Source organism: Bactrocera oleae, chromosome 5 (genome assembly GCF_042242935.1).
Source record: "Bactrocera oleae isolate idBacOlea1 chromosome 5, idBacOlea1, whole genome shotgun sequence".
In the NCBI taxonomy this organism is placed as follows: Eukaryota; Metazoa; Arthropoda; class Insecta; order Diptera; family Tephritidae; genus Bactrocera; species Bactrocera oleae.
The window spans coordinates 14,707,758-14,730,345 of NC_091539.1; the positions used below are offsets into that span (position 1 = coordinate 14,707,758).

The 22,588-nt window shown below is 36.7% G+C and overlaps 3 protein-coding genes and 1 long non-coding RNA gene across 7 annotated transcripts in view; 2 read left to right on the forward strand and 2 right to left on the reverse strand.

Annotated features, from left to right (window-relative positions):
- Flo2 (flotillin-2) overlaps positions 1-22,588 on the forward strand; it is a 315,478-nt gene that overhangs the window by 8,705 nt on the left and 284,185 nt on the right. The gene's annotated exons all lie outside the window — the stretch shown is intronic.
- On the reverse strand, positions 7,266-9,693 carry LOC106617451 (glucose dehydrogenase [FAD, quinone]-like). Its single transcript, XM_014234645.3, has 2 exons — positions 9,477-9,693; positions 7,266-9,415 (listed from the first exon to the last, which is right to left on the reverse strand). The coding sequence occupies exons 1-2, from the start codon at positions 9,601-9,603 to the stop codon at positions 7,677-7,679; spliced, it is 1,866 nt and encodes a 621-aa protein (XP_014090120.1). The 5' UTR covers positions 9,604-9,693; the 3' UTR covers positions 7,266-7,676.
- LOC138857374 (uncharacterized) lies at positions 10,357-12,052 on the forward strand. Its single transcript, XR_011396443.1, has 2 exons — positions 10,357-10,589; positions 10,731-12,052. It is a non-coding gene; the product is annotated as an uncharacterized lncRNA (long non-coding RNA).
- On the reverse strand, positions 15,220-17,910 carry LOC106617464 (glucose dehydrogenase [FAD, quinone]). The gene is made up of 2 exons (XM_014234667.3): positions 17,303-17,910; positions 15,220-17,240 (listed from the first exon to the last, which is right to left on the reverse strand). Exons 1-2 carry the CDS (start codon positions 17,454-17,456, stop codon positions 15,520-15,522), a joined length of 1,875 nt encoding a protein of 624 aa, XP_014090142.1. The 5' UTR covers positions 17,457-17,910; the 3' UTR covers positions 15,220-15,519.

Sequence of the window (22,588 nt, forward strand, 5' to 3'; positions counted from 1 at the left end):
GTTCTTTCAGGTTTTTGACGAGTTAGTAGTAGCTGGGAGCCAAATCTGGTGAATACGGTGGATGCTCAAGCAATTCGTATTTTAATTCATTTAATTTTGTCACTATTAAAACACCTTTGTGAGCAGGCGCACTGTCTTGATGAAAAATTATTTATTTATGCTGCAAACCAGGTCTTTTCTGACGAATTTTTTCATCCAGCTAATCCAAAAGGCTGCAATAATATTCAGAGTTTAATGTTTTACCTTTCTGCAGATAATCAATCAACAAAATACCCTTTGCCTCCCAAAAAACTGATGCGATAATCTTCTTTGCTGACCGTTGTGACTTCACCTGCTTTGGAGCTGAACAACCACCTTCAGTCCACTGTAAACGTTCTTGTTTCAATTTAGGATCGTGGTGGTTGATTCAAGTCTCATCCATAGTTATAAAACGACACGAGAAATCGGTTTTATTCTGCTTAAAACGCTCCAAATCATGCTGAGAAATTTGTTTTCGATCCGGTTTTTGTTGAATTGTTAACGGGTGCAGCATTAACTTTCCAAACAGCTTTTTCATATGTAATTCTCCATGTAAAATATGAAGCACTCGTTTGTCTGAGATGCCAATGGCATAAGCAATTTCACGCTTAGTCAAACTTGGATCGTCACATATCAATATTATGAACTTGCTCAAAGATTTCTGGTGTGGTTGCGGTTTTGGTCGTCCTTCGCGTGGATCGTCTTCAAGCCTAGCACGACCACGTTTGAATTCACCAGCCCAAAATTCAACGATGCGTTTTGAAGTTGATTACTCCTTATAGCCTTTCGAAACAAAGAATCTAATCACTGCGGGATATTCAATGTTTTCTATATAAAAAAATACTCTGACACGTCAACATCAAATGGTTTGTAAACAAAAAATTAATTGACAGAATGACTTGTAATTTGGAGCTAGCAGTGCTATTTCTTGGTGAGTACTACTCACTTTTCAACCAACCTGTATATGTTATATGTAAGTATATTTCAAAAACGAAGAATATACTCAGTGACACGATTCTGTGTATACAAATTTGTATTGGCTTAAAAGATTTTAAAAAGAAATGATAAACGTTGAAAGTTCCAGCATACGCTATAATTTGAGATTATATTATATTTAGTATTATTGTTCAGTTTTTTAGTATATGCTTAATTTTTTTCTTTTTAATTTTAAATTGCAATGAAATGAATCCCAAAGTGAAATTCCAAATTTGTATGTGCTGAAATCCTTAAGGAATGAAAGTATTTTGCTTCTCCTTGGAAATTTTTAAGTCACTTGAAGACTTATGTCAGAAATTTAATATTTCCCATTATTCAATCTTACTTATTGTTTTACACATGCAAAGTTTTGTACAAATTCCTTCTGCTTCAAATAATTATTCCAACTGCTGCTAAGTCAATACTTTTTACACTACACAGACATATAGGTCACACAGGGATACAATTTTGGATTAAATTACAAGCTGTCGATAGTAGCTCGACAAATAGGTAATGAGGGTTCTATCGATTGGTTGACCTTGAACTTACACCATTTATTACCTTTTCCCTGACCCTCTTTGTTGTCTCTGATGATTGAAGGGCTCTATTCATAAATTAAAAGTGCCATCGGTGGCAATTATCATCAGAGCCAAAAAGCAAAAAGTATGCTCTCAAGTAGGAAAAACAATCTAAGTAACAGTTTATTTTCGGAGTAACGGAGCTGGTACCCTGTCATGATCCAAAGTTTTTTGAATCATTGTCCTCTTTTCAAATGTGCTGCGCATCTATATCAGATCGTAGACTTTTATAAGCAGCAAACAAACTACAATATTAATAGAAAGGTAAATGTACTTTATATCTTGCTAAAATGTAATTCAAAGGCATTCCAAGTTAACTAGAGCTACGGTTTGAAAAACTATGTGCCTTTGCAAAACTTTGGTACCAGGTCCATAAATACCATGTACTCAGAATTAATCAATTTTTATAAGTTTCTTTTTATTTACAAAGAGATGGGTTTAGATTATACTTCAAACCAAGATTTGCTTGCAAAGCTACGAAAAGTTTCGAACTGTTTTTAAGATTATGTCTATTGCTATACAATATATATTAACACCGAGTAATTAATATTTATTTATTAATAAAAACAAGTCAAAACGCATTTCTATAATTAAATACCTAACGGCGCTTGTCAAAAGCAAGGGTATTATACCCTTCAGAAACCTACCTCCACATTAGCAATATGGCAAACATTTTACTAGCGTGTTAGTTACCGAAACAAGTTGAAAGCAGAAAACTGCCGAATAGGCTCAATGCCGCAAGAATTTGCCAAGATACAGCCATGAAATACTACAATAATAACTACAAAGCTAGAAGGGTCACACGATTTTGTACATACAATGAGGATTCACAACAACAAAATAACCCTATGTAACAGTGCATTCACCTAAACTACGCCGGTGGCTGCAACTAACTGGCACACGACAACAGGGGTTGAAAACCTTTTGAAGTTAAACAAAGCGCTGCGGCGAAAGCAGAGGGTTCCTTCGCAGATAATACAGCAAAAAATCACGCAGCCACAATAAGACAAAGACACGGAACATGTGAGTGCGGTGCTTTCGAATATGATTTGCTATTTTGTAAACAAAAATATCCGATATTGTAAGGCGAAATATGAGTAACAGACAGAGAGTTTGCAGCTCTCTTTGTGCCTATGGCGCTATAAAACATTGCTCGCCCGGCGGGGGTGGTTTGCTAATATTGTGGGCTGTCTGCCCTCCATACGCTCGATGGCCAAAGTAGATAATGCTCATCACGGCTGCTTATTATCCATATGCCTACTGTCTGGTGATGAATATGAACTTATGAATTAAGTGCTATCCTCAACGTGGCTGTGTCGTAAATACTACAATGCAAGGGTTGCGGAAGCTTCTTCAGTGAATTGTAAAGGTCTGTTTTTTTTAATATGATATCAATAACATGGGCTAATAATATCTATCAATGGAGTGAGTTTCGAGTTGATGTTTGAGTGAAATTTAATACTCACGACAACTCAATCGTCAACTAACGGTTGACATCATTTGTACTTTTTACAATTTTACCATTCATCGCCAAGTGTTATGTACATACATTTATGTTATATATAATTGTAGATATGTCTAATTATATCTGAATTTGAAGTCATAATCAAATTGTGTACAGTCTTGTGCAAAACAAATGCAGCTGATAATCTGGTAATGTCGCAAAAATTTTTAAAGTATATTTATGAATTTCATCTAATTTTTTTTTCAATGTTGAACTTTTTAAAAAGCACTTATTATTATTAAAGATTGAAACCCTATAAAATATATATATATATGTAAATAATCAGCATGACGGATTGAGTTGATTCAGCCATGTCGGTATGTATGAACTAGTCTTACAGTTTTCGAGATTTCGATTTGAAACAATCTTTGCACATCATCGACTCACTATAACATATAGCTGCTATACAAACTGAACGATTAAAATCAAGTAGTTGTGTGGAAAACTTTTTTATTTGACAAGATATTTTTTTGAAATTTGACACGGATTCCTGTTTAAAGCAACTGTGCAATTTTCCAACGAATTTTTTTAGATCGGAGCACTATATCATATAGCTGTCATACAAACTGATCGATCAAAATTCTTTCCTTATTTGTGAAGGGTCTTATAGTTTCGGTGCAACCAAAGTAAACGTTACAATTTTTCAAAAATTTTACAAGAAACGTTCGTTCTATTCGCACTCAGTCTCAGGTTTTACAGAAGAAGTTTCAGAAAAATAGAAATTTTAAATAAAACGAATATAACATCATCACAATTGCAAATCCTTTGCTCAATACATAATTTTTGCAATTCCTGTATACATTTTCTGACTCTGTCCGATGAGGTTTGAAAAAAATCTTAATCCAAATGATCATATTTTGTCCTTGTAGTTTTTCTAAATACAGCAAAAATTTTACCTTTCCTTTAAATTCTTTACCTCATACTTTTCAGTTAAATTCCTTAGTTTTTAAATTTTTAAATTTTCACTAAAATTGTTTCTTGTACTTGCGAAAAATTTGAAATGCAAATTAATTGGGAAACAGTTTTTAGTCTTTTGGGGGATGTGGTTCTTGAATGCGTTGCGTCAAGTATTGCGAATTATTAATAAGTAATTGCGGAACTGTAATGAGTTACTTCTTGGTTTATGTAATCTGTATATCCAAGATTTTCTTGTTATAGTTCTTAGATGCTAAAAGGTTAACTTTTCCGAGTCACTCTTTTGCACCGATGATCATTTCAAAATCACATTTTGTTTCCTCAAAATTCTTCTTGACATACCGAAAACTGTCTATTTTATAATATATTCATGGGTAGACATTTGAATATAAAATTATAAAACAAGATACTTATCGCAATTCTAAATCTATTGAAAAAACTACAGCGACATAAATTTCTGTACATTTCTGAGGCGGAGGTACACATTTTTGTACCCAAATTTGTTGATAAGTCCGTTTTATTCTTATTGTCGTCATATTTATTAATAAATCTGTCGTATTTTTTAAACAAATATCAAAAATTTCATAATTGATTCCGGTGTAAGTATTTGATACATAATTGCACAAGTTTACTGTACGTAATGTTAAAACCACCTGTGTACTTTGACATCTGGTTTGTCAGCTTCACCGCTACGAAATCATATACCTATAAAACACAAACTTTTTATTGAACAAACAAATAAAAAATTAGGCTCATCTGAATTGAAAGAGTCTGATAAACGCTTCTGATTGTAATCCCTTGCCAATAGCGTGAATCATTAATTCGTTTAACAGCACTGTTAAGCTTAGCATATGCTCATACATAACATTTAATTTCGTTGTTACTTAATACTCTTAACATTGATACTCGTACGCTGTGCATCTGCTTATAGCTATTTTTTAATTGAAGTAATGCGAATTTGTAGACGACCTTTGCGTAATCTTCGCACTTAAATAAACATAAATGTAAACGTTAATATTATTGTGTAAATTTAGTGCAGTTACTTCGTTTTGAGTTAGACGTCTTTTTAGTGTTTCCTCCGATGTTTTTATTTTACTATTTACCATTCATTAATGTAGATGAGTACCTTTTTTTCACAAAGCTATTGTTTTAATCGCTCCAGTGTAATGGACTCTTAGACGACTATTAAGTATGTGCAATAAGAAAATATTAAAAATAATAAGATATCTAGGTAAACGACAGTATTAATAAGCTTGTGTTTTGTTGTTTTTGAATTGTTATTAAATCGTGTTAGTGAGTCATTTATAATATCAGCATGTTATTGAATTTTCTACAAGTGTAACACTCATTCTAAAAACCTTTTCCTCTAAGCAAGTTGCAAAAGAACATGCACTAAATACATATATACTTTTTGTAAATAAAATGTTCAAAATTTTTGATTTTCTTCCAGATTCCTTTTCAATTATAATGACATCTACAGTCAACCCCCTGCACAGTCTCTTTTAATATTATTGTGCAAATACTTAAGCAAGTTTTCTAAGTTCCAGACAAGTTAGAGTTCAAGCTGGTATGTGTTTTTCAATTGAAGGCTTTATTTGACCTAATTAGAATAATCCGGTTTAGGTCATATATACACCCTTACAGCCTATTAGAAAAAACCGGGACATTCGATTTTCACAAGCTTCTCTTGAGGCGAATTTTTCAACAGCAAATTCATTCAGCATAGACACCAGCAAGGAGTGTTCCCTGAGTAGGTTCACAGTATAAAGTGGATGCATAGGAACCTTCTAGCCAAGCTCTGTGAGTTTCTGGCGTGTCACTTTCGCTGTGTGTGGCCTGGCGTTGTCTTGATGAAACACAATTTCTCTCCTGTGGACCAAAGCTGGCCGCTTCCAGGCGATTGCTTTCTTCAAACGGTCCAAGTGTTAACAGTACATACAAGCCCGAATTAAGAGTTTGGCTGTAGGGGGGCAGCTCATACATTGTAAACCACCGTATTAAGCGGATCAACGCGATTCGAACACGAGCGTTTTCGGTTGACGTTGCCGTAAGTGTCATACTTTCCGAATCAGAAATGGATCGATGAACATTTCGTTCATATAGCGTAGCCTCATAACACTAAATATATTTATTTTTACCAGACTTTAAATTAGCTCAAACTGTTGAAAATTATTTAAAGGGCCGGTAAAACAATGTTTCAAAAAATTAAGAAAATTGTCATTTGTAAAACAAAACTTGTACAATTATTTGTTTGTGGTGATTATATTTTATGTACTGAATAACCACAGAGGTCTCTAAAAGCAAAGTCCGCCATCGCAAAAATTGCACTTCAAGTTAAAAACAAGAAAAAACGTTAACTTCGGTTCCGCCGAAGCTATAATACCCTCCAGAAATACAAAAGATTCCTTACAAGAACTTGATTTTGATCGGTAAGTTTGTATGGCAGCTATATGCTATAGTGGTCCGATCTAAACAATTCATGGCAGCTTGATTCATCAGCTGTAGTTTGGGATGTTTTACATCATCAGTTGTTGGTCCGAATGCCAAAACCCAATTTACGATTGAGTTTATTATGAAATGTCTTTTTTTGTTTAGATATTTTTTATTACGATATGGCTCAACTAATTATATGAGCACAATATATGTTATAAATAGATCTGATAGATTTCCAAATTAGTTAAGAATAAAGCTATATGGTGTAATACTTTTAAATAACATTTTGAAAGTTGGTTTTATAACGTGTTTTTGAGTACCTAAATTTATTTCTAAACTATTCTACTATAATTACTGTTTCCGGTTGTCATTTATATTTTAAATGCTAGGTATATATTATAAATATCTAGAAACAATAAAAGTACACCTTGATGTTTACTATAAAAATATAATAACAAAAAGTGAAATATTAAAAAATAAAAATTACAAAATAGTAATAAAAAAAACATATAAAAGATAAAGATAAAATTAATAAAGAAATAGTATTTTTATATGCAAATAACCACTTTTGCGAACCGAATATAAAAATATTATAATGATGTCTTTCAAAGTCATGTTGATGGACTACATTAAATAATACTGTATTTTACAACCTCTTGATCCTTTTTATTTTTTGATTTATGACATTCTTCTAGGAAACAAGCGATATGTACCCATATATATTCCGTGTAATTAAAACTTTCTTATATCTAGATATCTGCTTAAAATTTCACTCAACAACAACTTAACATAAAAATATTTTTTCAATATATACTAATTTTAATCAACGTTTTTGCGTGAACTTAAGTTTTGATCTCTTCTCATTCATTCAAAAAAATCTGATTACATGAGCTCAATTAATTTTAATAAAATTATTTTTTTTTTCAAATTTATACGATCCACGGTGAGTTCCTTTCACTCGATCTTCATTTGTGACATTCGTTGGTTACTCACCCTTTGCAATTTTTTATTTTGTATATCAACTTATTATTGCTAACACGAAACCTTGCTTCAAATTGCAAAAAGCGGTAATTATTTATCATAATAAAATACTTACCGAACAGGTTATTTTCCTTTCATCACCTCGAGTTGCTTTGAATATTAATTAAAACATACAAATGACATTTAACACCTTATCTTCATCTTTCATTTCGCGCGGAAACTCATATATGTCAAATGCCGAAATTGTTTTGCGCATTTGAGCATCTCAATTTTTACAACCAGAAATTAGCTTCCCACTCAGCGCGTATTAAATCTGCCGCCTTCTCGCCAATCATAAATGCCGGCGCATTCGTATGTGCCGTTGGCGGAAAGGGTATGATGCTCGTGTCTACGACTCTTAATTTTCGTATGCCATGCACCTTTAACTGCGGATCCACAACTGTGGTCTCATCTGTCGGCGAACCCATGCGACAGGTGGCCACCTGATGATGCAGCGTATAGGACAAAGTGCGTATAGAACAACGCCAATAGTCGTCACTACCGAAAACATAATTTTCACAACCGGGTACCGGTTTGTCATATAAACGTGCGCCAATACGTTGCATAGCTGGTGTTTCACCGATGCGTATGGCAGCCTTAATACCTTCCAAAAGATGTTCGATATCCTCTTCGCTGGAAAAGTACTTTGGATCGATGATTGGCCATCTTAGAGGATCGCGATTGTGCAACCACAGCCGTCCCACTGAACGCGGATGAAAGTCCATAATGAGCACGGTAAAATGTTCTTGACGTGCAAGTTGTAGTGGCAGATAGAGTTGATCGTAAAGATCTTGACGAATGTTGCCGCCCTCCTTGAGACCTGTACCATCGTCGGAAGCCACGCCACCCAATACTGTTATCAGCTCGACATCAGGCCAATCAGGTGGTCTTTGTGAGCTTGGTATTTTAACGAAAGCCAGACATTCCACACCACCTATGCTGGAGAGACGTGTGCTTCGATCGCCGAATAAGAAGAAACGTTTGATATCGCTCAATGAAATGCTGGTCGGATATGTCGTTTGTCCGGTGGTGTTGGTTAGAAACACAGGACCTATATGCGACATGTGATCATACATGCGCTTGCCTACAGGCAGTTCTTGTATGACCGGAATGCCAATAGCGTTTAGATTATCCGCAGGTCCTATGCCCGACAACATTAGTAGCTGTGGCGAGTTAAAAGCGCCCGCGGACAATATAACCTCTTTGTGCGCTTTGAAAATGTACTGTTTCTTCTGATGCAGAAACTCCACACCATACGCCACCTTTGTCTGTGGATCTACGAGCACACGCAAAACGTGCGCGAATGTAAAAATGCTCAAATTCCGACGCACACGTCGCACTGGTCTGATGAAAGCACGATATGCGCTATGTCGCCGTCCATTCTGCGTTGTCGCCTGCACATACGACACGCCCACTTGCGATTCGCCATTATAATCGGTATGCGGATGCCCGGCTTGTTGTGCACCACGCACAAAGGCATGCGAAAATTGTGTACGATAACCGACATCTTCAACATTCAACGGGCCCGAGTGATTGTGGTAGGGCGACCATTCCAAGCCGGCCAACTGAGCGTTCTCCGATTTGAGAAAATACGGCAACACCTCGTCATATGACCAGCCTTTACTGCCTGCAGCTGCCCAGCCATCATAATCGCGCCTATTACCACGATTATATATCATATAATTGATGGAACTCGTGCCGCCCAAAATTTTACCACGAGGCAAAGCGCACTCGTTGTTGTTCATGCCAAAGCACGCTAGTTTTTGTGGTACCGATTTGTAGCCCCAATTTGAGTGCGTGCCTTGCAGAAAACCAGCCGTTATAGGGATACGATGTGCAATGTTTTCGACGCCGCCTGCCTCGAGTAAAACCACCGACCAATTCGGATTCTCAGAGAGCCTATTGGCCAGCGTGCAGCCAGCGGCGCCGCCACCCACTATTATAAAGTCGTACGCTGCATTTTGTTGGGGCGCTGTCAAATGAAAAAGGCGCAATTCAATAAAATGTTTATGGAAGCGCTGAATACAACTTACTTGGCGCATTAAACTGTTCAATTACATTCGCGAGACCCAATTGAAAAATGTTATCTAAAATCGTGTTGGCGGCCGTTGAGTTCAACCACAGAGCAATGAAAGTCAACGCTAAGTGTACAAATTCCATTGAAAATTACTAATCCAAAATTTCAATTTTTTTTTATTGTTATTGTTATTTTTATATTTTAATATTTTAATATTTTCAAAAGTTTGCGTAAATTGTGTAACGCTTGCTGTATAAACACGCTCGTCTGGCGCTTATTAACTTATGGGGTCAGCATTACGAATCGTCTTAATTTATAAGTTCATCGAGGAATCTGTCGCGCTTGAGGTTAGCGTACGCAAACTTATAATGTTAGAATTTAATAAACAACTCTGCTAAACCAGTTAGCGCTGTTAAGTTACATAGGTTAAGAGCGAGCACTTAATGTAGCGGCAGTGCTAACTGTTAACAGTTTGTTTACATTTTATCGATCAGCTGTTCGGAGTGCGAGTAAGTGAGCGCAAAATAAACGCAGCGGGAGACCGAAAGCGCGTGAGTTGAAGAGCATACAGAAAAGTACATATGTCAAAATCGCCTGAGACCGGCTAAATTGCGCTTGTTTACTATTACACAAATATGTAACATCTGTAGACCTTGCCTTCTTGCCTAGCTAGCACATGTTTGTTGATCAACAATGCGCCCAGTCTGTCGGTCAGTCTATATGTTTTGTTTACGCAGTCCAGAAAACCTGTTTAAACACTTGCGCCCATTTTTTTCACACATCTTCATTTCATTTACATTTTGAGCATTTGTTTATAAAACATTATCTATATATTTACTTAGGTGTAATACATACATTTTTGTTTACATCTTTTTCTTGCAAATATTCAGCAGCCCACTTTTCTTTACACTCATTTTTGGGTTATTAAGCATATAACGGCTTATTTAATACTTTTACAAACAACCGATAGATGAAGTTTGTGCAGAGCAGTATTATATTCGTACTGATGGCATGAACCACAATGATGGCTGAACAGTCTTTGTAGACCGTGAACAGGATGTTTTAAGTTTTCCACGATGTTTGTAACACCCATCACCAGGAAGTGTCAGGGACCCCATAAAATATATATGTAAGTATATACGAGTACATATACATATGATCAACGTGGCGAGCTGAGTTAATTTAGCCATGTCTGACTGTCCGTCTGTTTTTTTATATACTCGAAGTAATCTTTCATTTTTAAATACCATACCCTACTTTTCTCACCCAGAAGCGGCTCATTTATCGGAACGGCAGATATCGGACCACTATAGCACATAGCTGTCAGACAAACTGAACGATCGGAATCCAGTGCCAGTTGTGTGGAAAACCTTTTCATTCGACGAGATATTTTCACCAAATTAGGCATGTGTTATTATCCAAGGCAACGGCGCAATCTCGGAAGAAATTGTTTAGATTGGATTGCTAAAGCATATAACTGCTATACAACCTGAACGATCGGAATCAAGTGCTTTTCATTTGACGAGATATCTTCACGAAATTCAGCATCGGTTATTGCCTACGGTAATGATGCAATCTACGAAGAAATTGTTCAGCTTGGATCGCTATGTCATATAAGTAGCTTCCATACAAACTGACCGATCACAGTTCTTGTAAGGAATCTTTGTATTTGTGATGGGTGTTATAGCTTCGGTGCATTCGGAGTGTTTTCTTGTTCCAATTAATTTTGGTACGACGTGCTAATATGTTCATAATTTTATATTAATCGCTCGCTCTTGGACTTCTAAAATAATAGCAAATACTACGGGTGATGAGTAAGCAGAGGGACTTCTCAAAGGACTTTCCCGCTTCTTGGGTGGTGACACTGAACGAAATACTACTTAAAATCAACGGAGGAGGAGTTAAAGCAGTATCATATGTAGACGATATAGTCTTAATGGTATCAGTGAGAGTATGTAAGAAGTCTTACGAAGGTTACATCTATGGCCGCGAACAACGGACTAGGTTTCCACTTCAGTAAGACGGAACTCATGCTATTCACGAATAAAACAAAAATACCTTAATTTCAACTTCCCTCACTCAGTGGTACTACAATGTCCGCACAGCAAAATATTTAGGGCGATACCAAACTGAAATGGAAAATGAATGTTCAGAAAGTAATACAAAAAGCTTATATGGTGTATTACACGTGCAATCGAATACTCAACAGTAACTAGGGGCCAAAACAAAATCAAATAAAATCAGGTGGATGTATACGGCTGTAATTGGACACATTTTTACAAATGAAGCACTGGTTTTGTGACCAGCATTAAGAAAACAATATAATATCAGCAAATCAAATGGAATACAGAGAACAGCCTGCGCACTGGTTACGGTGGCTATTTAGTCAAGTCCGACTTATGCTCAATATGCTTATGTATCAACTGCCCATAGACGTTTTCATACGAAAAGTGGCAGCATGTTCTGCTATAAGAGTTAAGGAATTACGTGATTAAAACAGGAAGAGTTTCCGATATTCCGAACCAGCTCAAAACAAATTTAAGTATGTACATCAGACTATATCCTTCCAAGGTTAGATTTCAATAGTTACTTTGAGATGAGAATACCCTCTAGACGTGAATAGAGAAGAGGTTTAGTAGGGGAGGAAGATGCTATCCCAATTTATACCGTTGGTCCAAAATTGACAGCTAAGTAGGAACGTGGGGACCTTGAGGATCTTGATAACTATTTCTCTACCCGTCTACCAAACTCAGATAGCATCTTCCAAGCAGAAGCACTAGGCATAGAGAAGACCTGTGTGGTTTTAGTGAATAATATGACAACACAAGCATTAATGACTCATTAAATAGGCACAGAAAAAGTATTTACAGAATTACAGCTAACATAACGGGGCGTTGAACATGCGTTAAAAATGGGAATGCCCTATAGCAATATTTGCCGCAGCTAAAAACTTTAAACGTTCTACACTTTCGCTAGGAGTGCCCGGCTGTATGGATAGTGTATCGAAATGGCGCATCTAGCTCCTATTAAACCCGAAGGGGCTGCACTCATACCTACCTACCTACAGGTGATGGAAGGCAATAGCTCAAACGTAGGGTTGTGGATATTGTTATCGTCCATACATTGGCTTCGAGAAGCCTTTAGGGCTTATCCTAGATATGAAGCCTTCGTTGACTGCTGCGGAGAAACTATTGGTAAAAAAAAGGAGTTTTTACCGGAAGTAGTCTATTGACTTTATGAAACCATAGTTACGTCAATAATGTTTCATGGTTTATTTATGTGGTCAAGTGTGTGTGTTGATAAAGCAGTTAAGCCTCTCCGTGGTAAGACTGGTCACTTAATTGTCACAATTTCCAAGCTATTGCCAGTGACTCGACATTATAACGATCTGTTAGCTGTCCGTATAATGCAGAAAGAGGTTGTTCGCCCGAACAACTAGTAAATGTGTTTCAACAAAGTTATCGTAAGTCATGATGAGATTATAAGTTTGTGACTGAATCCTTAATAATCGTATTAATTCTTTGACAGCATAATCTAAATAAATGAAATTATAACGACTTAAAAGTTTTTAACTTAGCTATTTACAACAGCTTGGATAAAACACATACACTGGCATAATCTAATGTATTTATAAAAGAAAGGTTCTTTCACCTTTATTATGTTTGACAAGAGAGCAGCGCTCTGACATAGCGAGAAGTAAGGAATGAAACCACAAAATTTAGATTTACTTTTTATTTAATTTACGCTATCTTATTTTGCATATCTTTTGTAGATTCTTTTTTTTTTACAAAAACTGGCCAACTGGTCTAAAAGTTCAAAGGTTAATAGAATCAAGACTAAATCGTTGAAATTTTTCAAACTAATTAATGGAAATATTTCGCACGTATTACTTAAAGCTAAGAATTTATTGGGGTCTATAAAATTTATTAACTCACTGAGATTCATATGTTATAGACCAGGGTAGATAATTTTTTAAAGTAAAAAAAAAAATCAGAATAAATAGCAAAGTTGTCGGTAATGAATAGATTTACAAATTTTTATTTACGCCTTTTTCACATAACCTCAAATGTCCCAAATACACTGTATTTTTTAAAAAAAATTTGTTTCTTCTTATTTTGACCTAATATGAAAAAAATTGAGATTTCAATCGAAAATTCTCACGTCAAAATATCGGACTTTTTTAAAAAGTCAGTAGGTCTTATGTTTGTTGAAATCTCTACTTGCTGATGGTATAAAAAATATATACAATACATTACTATAGTAAATTTTCTCAGAAAATGCAAAAAAGACCTTGATCATACGAAACTTAACTTGGACCCTTGAATTAACCTTTCTATATAATCATAATCCATGAGTATAAGTAAATGATTATTTCAATGATCTCTTATGGAATTTAATTGATCATCAATATAAGTACACTTTCACTATATTTTGCACTGTCTTTCTTTTAAGAAACGAAAGAGAACAAGTAAGGAAGAGCTAAGTTCGGATGTAACCGAACATTTTATACTCTCGCAAAGTCAAATGGTATACTCGTTTGAGATTTCTTTGTGGATTGACTGATATTTTCGGTAGAAGGTCAACTATAGGTACTGGGGTCCACATATTCAGTACCTAGGGGCTTGAACAGTTTTGGTTCGATTTAGAAAATTTTTGGTCACAAGGTGGCATACTTTAAACGTATTATTCACGCAAAGTTTTACGCCGATATAATCATTGTTGCTTGATTTGCATAGTGGAAAGTGAAAGAATCAAGTGGTATTTAAAATGGTGTCATATGGAAAATAGGCGTGGTTGTAATCCGATTTCGCACTATGACATAGAAACATGAAAAGAACGTTACGCACCGAATTTGGTTGAAATCGGTTAAGCAGATCTCAAGATATGGGTTTTCACCTAAAAGTGGGCTGTGCCACGCCCACTGTCTAATTTTGAACGCGGTTCCTATAAAGTCATCTTATACCATCTCAGAGATAAAATTTAATGTCTCTGGCGTGTTTAGTGCTTGATTTATCGCGCTTTTAGTACCGTTATATGGGGAGTGGGCGGAGTTGCCACCCGATTTCAACTATTTTCACACCGTCAATAGAAGTGCTAAAAACATTTGCTTCCAGTGAATTTTGTTATTATAGCATTAGCGGTTTAGAAGATATACACATTAAACCTATTAGAGGCGGGACCACGCCCACTTTAAAAAAAAATTTTAACTGCAGATGCCCCTCCCTAATGTGATCCTGTGTACCAAATAACAGTCTTGTATCTTATTGCGGAGCTTAGTTATGGCAAGTTATTTGTTTTTGATTAATGGCGTTTTGTGGGCGTGGCAGTGGTCCGATTACGCCCATCTGCAATACCAACCGTCTCACGGTACCATGAAACATGTCTACCAAGTTTCATAAAGATATCTCAATTTTTACTCAAGTTAGAGCTTGCACGGACGGACGGACGGACAGACGGACGGACGGACAGACAGTCACCCGGATTTCAATTCATCTCTTCATCCTGATCATTTATATATATATAACTCGATTAGTTTTAGGCGATACAAACAACCGTTAGGTGAACAAAACTATTATACTCTGTAGCAACAGGTTGCGAGAGTATAAAAATTACTTAGACGTTACAAATTCAAGCCACTCTGACGTCAACCAACAAGCATCTATATAAAATTTGATCGTAATTGACCTCAAATTCTTTTTCACTTTCTCACATAGGCACCTAATCAATTGTCACTTTAAAATAGCTTTGCCGGAAACAAATTAACATACTTGTACGCATATAACCGTCTGTTGATGGCGCCCAAAGGCTTGTTTGCGTTTCAGTTCTGGTTTCTTTTACGATTCATTATTTGGAATTCAAATACCTGTTATCGTATATTTTATTGATTTTTTCGCTTTTAATATTTACATATCTAATTCACTATGTTTCACTTTGTTCTTGCCCCAACAAATTGGATGATACTTAACCTAAATCTTTTATTAAGACTTCACGTCAATTAAAGTTACAAATTACTATACGAGCCTATTAGCTAGAACATACTTTTACTCTTTCTCTCCTATTCATTGCCAGTCTCCACGTATCATGTCGGCTGCTTTCTCTCCGATCATATACGACGCCGCGTTAGTGTGCGCCGTAGGCGGGAAAGGTATGATGCTGGTGTCGACTACACGCAAATGCTTTATGCCGTGCACTTTCAACTCAGCATTGACAACAGTGCTGGGATCACTTTCAGGGCCCATCCTACATGTGGCCACTTGGTGATGCAGGGTGTAGGACAGCGTTCGTATGGAGCAGCGCCAGTAGTCGTCTGTGCCGAAGTTGTGTTGCTCGCAACCGGGTAACGGTATATCGTGTATTCGTGTGCCCAACGCTTGCATCGCTGGTGTTTGAGTGATGCGTATGGCCTCTTTAATGCCTTCCAACATGAACTGTACATCGGCCTCATTGTGAAAGTATTTAGGGTTTATGCGCGGCCATTCGAATGGATTACGGTTGTGTAGCCACAGACGGCCGACAGATTTCGGATGGAACTGCATGATAAGAAAACTGAAATGATCCTGTCGTGAGACTTGCAGTGGACGATAAACTTTGTCGTAGAGCTCGTCTTTGAAGTTTGCTCCCTGTTTGAGGGCAGTGCCCTGATCGGTGGCCAAGCTACCGGCTACTGTGATGATCTCCATATCTGGCATATCTGCGGGTTCCTTGGAGCTGGGTACCTTGAAAAATGTGAGCGCCTCTACGCCGCCAATAGAAGATAACATGGTGGCGGGATTGCCCAGCAGAAATGACTTTACCACAGTGGAATTTAGATGCGCTATGTTTAGTAGTTGTCTATCAGTATTGATCGTAAATGTGGGTCCAAAGTGACACATGTGATCATAGAGTAGTTTGCCCACCGGTAGTTCCTGCACCATTGGCACACCGATTGCTTTCAGATTGTCTGCAGGTCCTACGCCGGATAACATCAAAAGTTGTGGTGAATTGAAGGCACCTGCTGAGAGTATGACCTCTTTGCGTGCGCGCACTTTATAGTATTTATTGCGATACATAAGCTCCACACCGGTTGCACGTTTTGTAACGGAATCTATCAGCACACGCGTTACGCGCGTCATTGTCACAATATGTAAATTTTTTCTTTGGTAACGTATCGGCTCAATATAAGCGCGATATGCGCTATGACGTCTACCGCGCAGTGTGTTGGCTTGCACATAAGCGGCACCTATTTGCGACTCACCATTGTAGTCTGTGCGTGGATGTCCAGCTTGCTGCGCGCCCTTCAAGTATGCATGCACTGCTGGTGTGCGATACTGCACGTCCTCTACGCTCAGCGGTCCTGTTTGATTGTGATATGGTGAGTCCTCCAAACCAGCCAGATCAGCGGCTTCCGATTTAAGAAAGTACGGCAAGACTTCCGCATATGACCAACCTTTATTGCCGGCAGCAGCCCAGCGATCAAAGTCGCGTTTATTGCCTCGGTTGTAAATCATATAGTTGATGGAGCTGGTGCCACCCAAAACCTTTCCGCGTGGCAAGAAGCACTCGTTGTTATTCATGCCAAAGCAGGCGCGTTTCTGCGGCGTCGACTTGTAACCCCAATTTGAGTGTGTGCCTTGCAAAAACGCGGCGAGTACAGGCATCTGATGAAATATGCCCTCTACGCCGCCCGCTTCAATCAAGTATACCGTCCAGTTGGGATTTTCGGACAGACGATTGGCGAGCACACAACCTGCTGGCCCGGCGCCAACTATAATGAAGTCGTAGCTGACATTTTGACGCGGCGCTGTGTGGAAAGAAGTAATATATAAACATTTTTGCATTTTAGTTTAATGCAAGGCGTCTTACCGTCTTTGTAGAGCGAAGATAAAATTATATTTTCCAAGCCTATGCCAAACACTTGTTGCAAATGCTGCGTCTGCGTAGATTGCGCGCAACTTGATGCAATCAGCACTGCCGCTAAAATTAAAAATCTCAACAACCAATAGCAGACCTCGTTCATTTTGTAAGCTGTAGGTGTTAAATATTGTTACGACGCAATACTCCGATAACCGTTAAGGTCTAAACTCTATGCAGTTTTAATAATTAAATATGTGTCCAACTTGTCGCAGCGCCTAAACGCGATTTACGCGCTTTGAATTTTAAAATTTAAATTTAAATTTTCTTCCCAATCCTTAACGACTCACTTTCTTATTACTTTATATATTATTCGGTTCCTTTTCTGCACCCGAATTTTGACACGTCCAACCAACTTGCCGTCTTTGGTGCGACTGCGTGCGACGCGTTACAACTGAGGCTTTTGAGATTCTTTCGGTTTGTTTTATTTGTAACTTTATGCTTTGTTTTTGTTTCCATGCCATTTCTTCTGCATCTTTCTACAGTTTAGTGCGATTGCTTCGTAGGTCAACGCTCTACACGCGAAATTCTTAATATTGACAAGGAATGCGCACGCACCTGTACTCCTCGAACGCACTTTTGGTAATAAAATTACCGTTGCTTGGTTCAAGTAGCCTTCCTAATGCTTGCGCGTTTACATTCGGCCAAGATCTTACACTGCATGCTGCGGTACGCACATGTACGCGTGTTTGTTGCCCTTAAGCAAACAAGTTTTATTTTATGTTTACATGCAAGCAAACATAATTAAAAATCAAAAAATCGTAACCAATCCATTTACATTTTTTTTTTTAAATTTATGTCAACGTTATTTATTTACCGGTATAGTGGTCTGTGGTACCACTACATACCGCATTTTTGTTGGGCCATCTAGCTGCTGATTGCCCACCTGTCCATCGTGGTCCAACGACGCGCCTTCTAAACCGGTTGGCGATTTCTCATGCTTAGTAAACCTATGACAACGCTCTATAGTTCGCTTGATTACTTACTTACTTCTCTTCCTTTCTTCCACCCCCGCCTTGCAATGCTGCACTCGTTGCCTACGTTGTTTGTATGTAATGCAAGTTGCTGAAGGTTTTGTTGTTTTTGGCGCCGATCTACGACCATGAAGCGATCTTGAATTTAAGAGTAATTTGCCGCCGCATTGTGTTCGCTCGAATGCGCATTTCAGTTACAAAAATGCTTGTTTGTATGTGTGTATGTTAGCTGCCGGTGGCGACTCAATGGTTTCGTTCGACAACCGAAGGCGTTGTCAGGTGCTTTAGGAACGTCTTATTGCTGGCAATCTGCCAGTCATCGCCATAATTTGATTTGATTGATTTGCTATATGGTCAAATGATTGACAGAGTTATGTGAGCTCTGAACAGACATCTAAATATATCTACGAAATGAATAGTTAGACCGAATAAGCCATAATCCGATTTTATATTAAATTAAAGTTAAATATTTAGAAATAACGGGTGAACCAAGTAGAGTTGCTTTTTTTAATATCCTTTTTTCGTAGCATGGAAAGACTTACGTCTGAAAAACGTTTACAAATCGTTCAACTTTATTACGAAAATTGCCGTTCTGTAAAGAATGTATTTCGCGCCTACTGAGCGTACTATTCGCAACACCATCACCTATCTTGAGACCCAGCAGAGATCTTAAATTGAAAGCATACAAAATGCTGCTTTTGCAAGAACTGGAGGCGTTTGACCTTCCTAAGCGACATCGCTTCGCTCTATGGGCTCTTGAAAAGTTCCAAGAAGATCCGACGTTTTCGAGCCAAATTTTGTTCAGCGATGAGGACCATTTCTGGCTCAATGGGTATCTAAATAAGCAAAATTGCTGCATTTGGGACAAACAGCAACCTGAAGAGATTCAAGACCTGCCATTTCATCCAGAAAACACAACGGTTTGATGTTGTTTGTGGGCCGGTGGAATCATCAGTCTATATTTCTTCAAAAATTGCGCCGGTGAGAACGTAACCGACTATTTGATGCCTGAAATTGAAGCTAGTAATCTCGGCGACATTTTGTTTCAACAAGACGGCGCCACTTCCCACACATCGCACCAATGTATGGGCTTATTGAGAGACAACTTCGGTGAGCAGATAATTTCTTGTTTTGGGGATATGTAAAGTCTAAAGTCTATGCGGACAATCCCGCTTCGATTCAGGCAATGGAGCAAAACAGCACCCGTGTAATTCGCCAGTTACCAGTCGAAATGCTCGAACGAGTCATCGAAAATTGTTCGACTCAACGTATGGACCAATCTTCAGAAAAGAAATGCCAAAGAATGTTCTTTCGAATGATAGTAAATATTCCCCATTAAATTTGAATTTTCTGTGTTTTTTAAGTAGGCAACTTCGAAATGGATCACCCTTTATAAAAATGTTTTTTAACTTAGAAAGAAAATTTCCTGTTCGGGTTTGGTTATCATTTAGTGGTTAAATAGATTTTATACTACATAACTTTCATGACTGTGTCTTATAAAAGTACGCTGGATCCAAATTTGTACCACCTTTATCGCATTATTCCTCAGCAGTCTTAATATAATAAAATCAGATGCCATGAACATCTCAATTTCTTGATATGACTTGGTCACCTAAAGAGACATGTCATAAAATGATGACCTTTTTATTAACTTATTTGTTTACAATAACACTTTTTTCTTTTAAAACTACCTAAGGGACTTAGTAATATTATATAACAGTTTTTATAATATAAAAATTTTTTGACGTGCTGTATGCTTGGATCTCATAAAAACTCGTTTTGTGTTTAAATAACACTGTATTTGTAATTATAAGTTTGACTTTTGAAAATAAAATCTCAAGTGGTTTAAATGTGGTTCTGATGAAACTCATGGCAGGGCAATTTGTAAAAGTGTATATTATTATATATTTTTACCGATGGATTAAAGCCTGAGAGAACGGTATTTTTGAGAACACACCAACAACTTTGGTTTCAGATTTTTTAGTTAATTGTAAGAGGTCCAGTGAGTACTTCGTTCGCAGTAAGGTTCATCTTTCTTTGGTTGTAGGAATTCTTACTGGTCATTGGCAAATCGATATTATTAAAAATGTGATCGATTTACATTTGTGCAAGTTGCCTGAAAAAATACGTGGCTGTATCATCTCAATACTTACTTTTTGAAAGTTCCAGAAAGTTCAAGGAGCTTTGGCGAGACTTTATACCCAACTATAGGAGTATTTTCGTTTTTATAAAGAACTAAAGTCCTTCTTCGTGATCATCCATAGAAACTAACCTAGCTGAACGTAAATGGATTCGACATATATACTTCTAGGAAATTTTACACTTTGAAAATTTGTATAAAATTCCATTTTTTTAATGTTAATCTAGTCAGCGAATGTGAATCCCTTCCCATTTCCACTTAGGTAATGTGCTGACGATGTATGTAAATATATTTTGCTGGAGGGTTTTAATGGCTTCAAACAAAAGCTGATATTTTAGTGGTTTTTTCTATTTCTTAAAAATTTTTTTTTTTTAGAAATTATTTTCTATTCTATTTATCTATATGCATATGTATATAAAAATTACGTATCATATTTTGTCCGGGGTAAATTCCTAAACTACTCAACTGATTTTACTAAAATTTAGCAGGCTGTGTCCAGTTTGTTGCAACTTAAAAGTTAGGATAGTATATATCTCAACTATGTTAAAAAATAAATAATTCATAAATAAAAAAATATATATTACTAAACAGAGGCATGTGCTCGAAATTAACAAAAATTTAATTTTGAGTAAAATGCCAAATGAAGCATTTTTCAATTCGTAAACGATATACATGGCAACATTTCAGGTATTTCTCCAAATTTGCAATCGCATTAAGCCTAGTTACATACACACATAGCTTTTTATTCGTCTTATCGTTGATAAGCAATATTTATTTAATACTTTTTTAATTTCTTTCTCAGGTACGTTTCCACTGTAAATTTTTATTAACTTAATCGCACTGAACTATGAAATATAATACTTAAACAATGAGGTGAGAAAATATTGCTAACTCTGTGACCTTAACTCTTATCAATATTAAGAAGATTACTTAAGAATATAAAATATATTAATAAAAAAACTGAAATATGGTATTAAACACGTCAGCGCCTATATACTTGTACGCCTATAAATATATAATATTTATATACTACTTGTACTTTTAGATATTTATATGTATATACATACAATTTGTATGGAGCATCTCAAAATAACGTACGGAGCAAATAGACGACAGATCTGAAAATGAAAGAGGATAAGGAGAAAAAAATTTATGCAGACAAGTTTTTATTGAAAAATATTTTTCTGACCCATATATTTATTTATAGTCTTTTCGCAACTATGCTGTAAAAATAAAATGAACTTCCAGAGTATCAACAAATGTCAAAAAATGTTAGAGAATGTTGTCTATCTATTAACGTTTTTATACTCTCGCAATATGTTGGTACATAGTTCGAAAGTTTTTTCGACCTAACTGTTGTTTGTATCACCTCAATCAAATTGAGATAGATATAGGGTATATATAAATATATATATCTGATCAGTGTGACGAGAGGAGTTGAATTCCGAGTTATTGTCTGTCCGTTCGTCCGTGCAAGCGATAACTTAAATTAAGATGTCTTGGTAACAAGTACTCCTTGGCACTCAAGGGGCGTTGGTATTGCAGATGGACAGAATCGGACCATTGCCACGCCCACAATATGTTCTTTGATATAACAAATTGCATTAAGGAGAGACACCTACAGTTCATTTCGAAAAAATGGGCGTGTCCCCGCCCTTTAATAAATTGAGTGCACATATCTCCCAAACCACTGAAGTCCAATCAACCAATCTTACTCAAAACAGATGTTTTTGTTATCCTCTCCGACTGTGTGAAATGGGATGAAATCGGATAATAACCCCGCCTTTTCCCCATAAAACGGTTTTGTTAAAAACTATTGAAACTTCGTTAAACTAATAAATAAATGAGTAAGTTCCATAAAATTTTACATCCAAGCCCAAGCCACGCCTTTATAATAGCCGGTGACAAAATTGGACTATGGGCGTTGCACCGTCGACCTTTAGATGAACATTCGGTAGATAAAATTTTCCACATATTACAATATTACCGTATGAAAAAGAGCTTAATCTAAACACAACACCGCCTATTTTCCACATAACAGAATTTTTAATTTCCATCTAATTCTTTTACTTTCCAATATACAAATCAAGCACCAATGAATTTATTTATTTATATAATTTTAAG

What these genes read in the sequence shown, in the direction of transcription:
- LOC106617451 (XM_014234645.3), bottom strand. Translation starts at nt 9,603, where the DNA reads ATGGAATTTGTACACTTAGCGTTGACTTTCATTGCTCTGTGGTTGAAC. An exon ending in TGAACAGTTTAATGCGCCAA is followed by an intron (nt 9,416 to 9,476) that starts GTAAGTTGTATT and finishes TTCATTTGACAG; the next exon opens with CGCCCCAACAAAATGCAGCG.
- LOC106617464 (XM_014234667.3), bottom strand. Translation starts at nt 17,456, where the DNA reads ATGAACGAGGTCTGCTATTGGTTGTTGAGATTTTTAATTTTAGCGGCA. An exon ending in ATCTTCGCTCTACAAAGACG is followed by an intron (nt 17,241 to 17,302) that starts GTAAGACGCCTT and finishes CTTTCCACACAG; the next exon opens with CGCCGCGTCAAAATGTCAGC.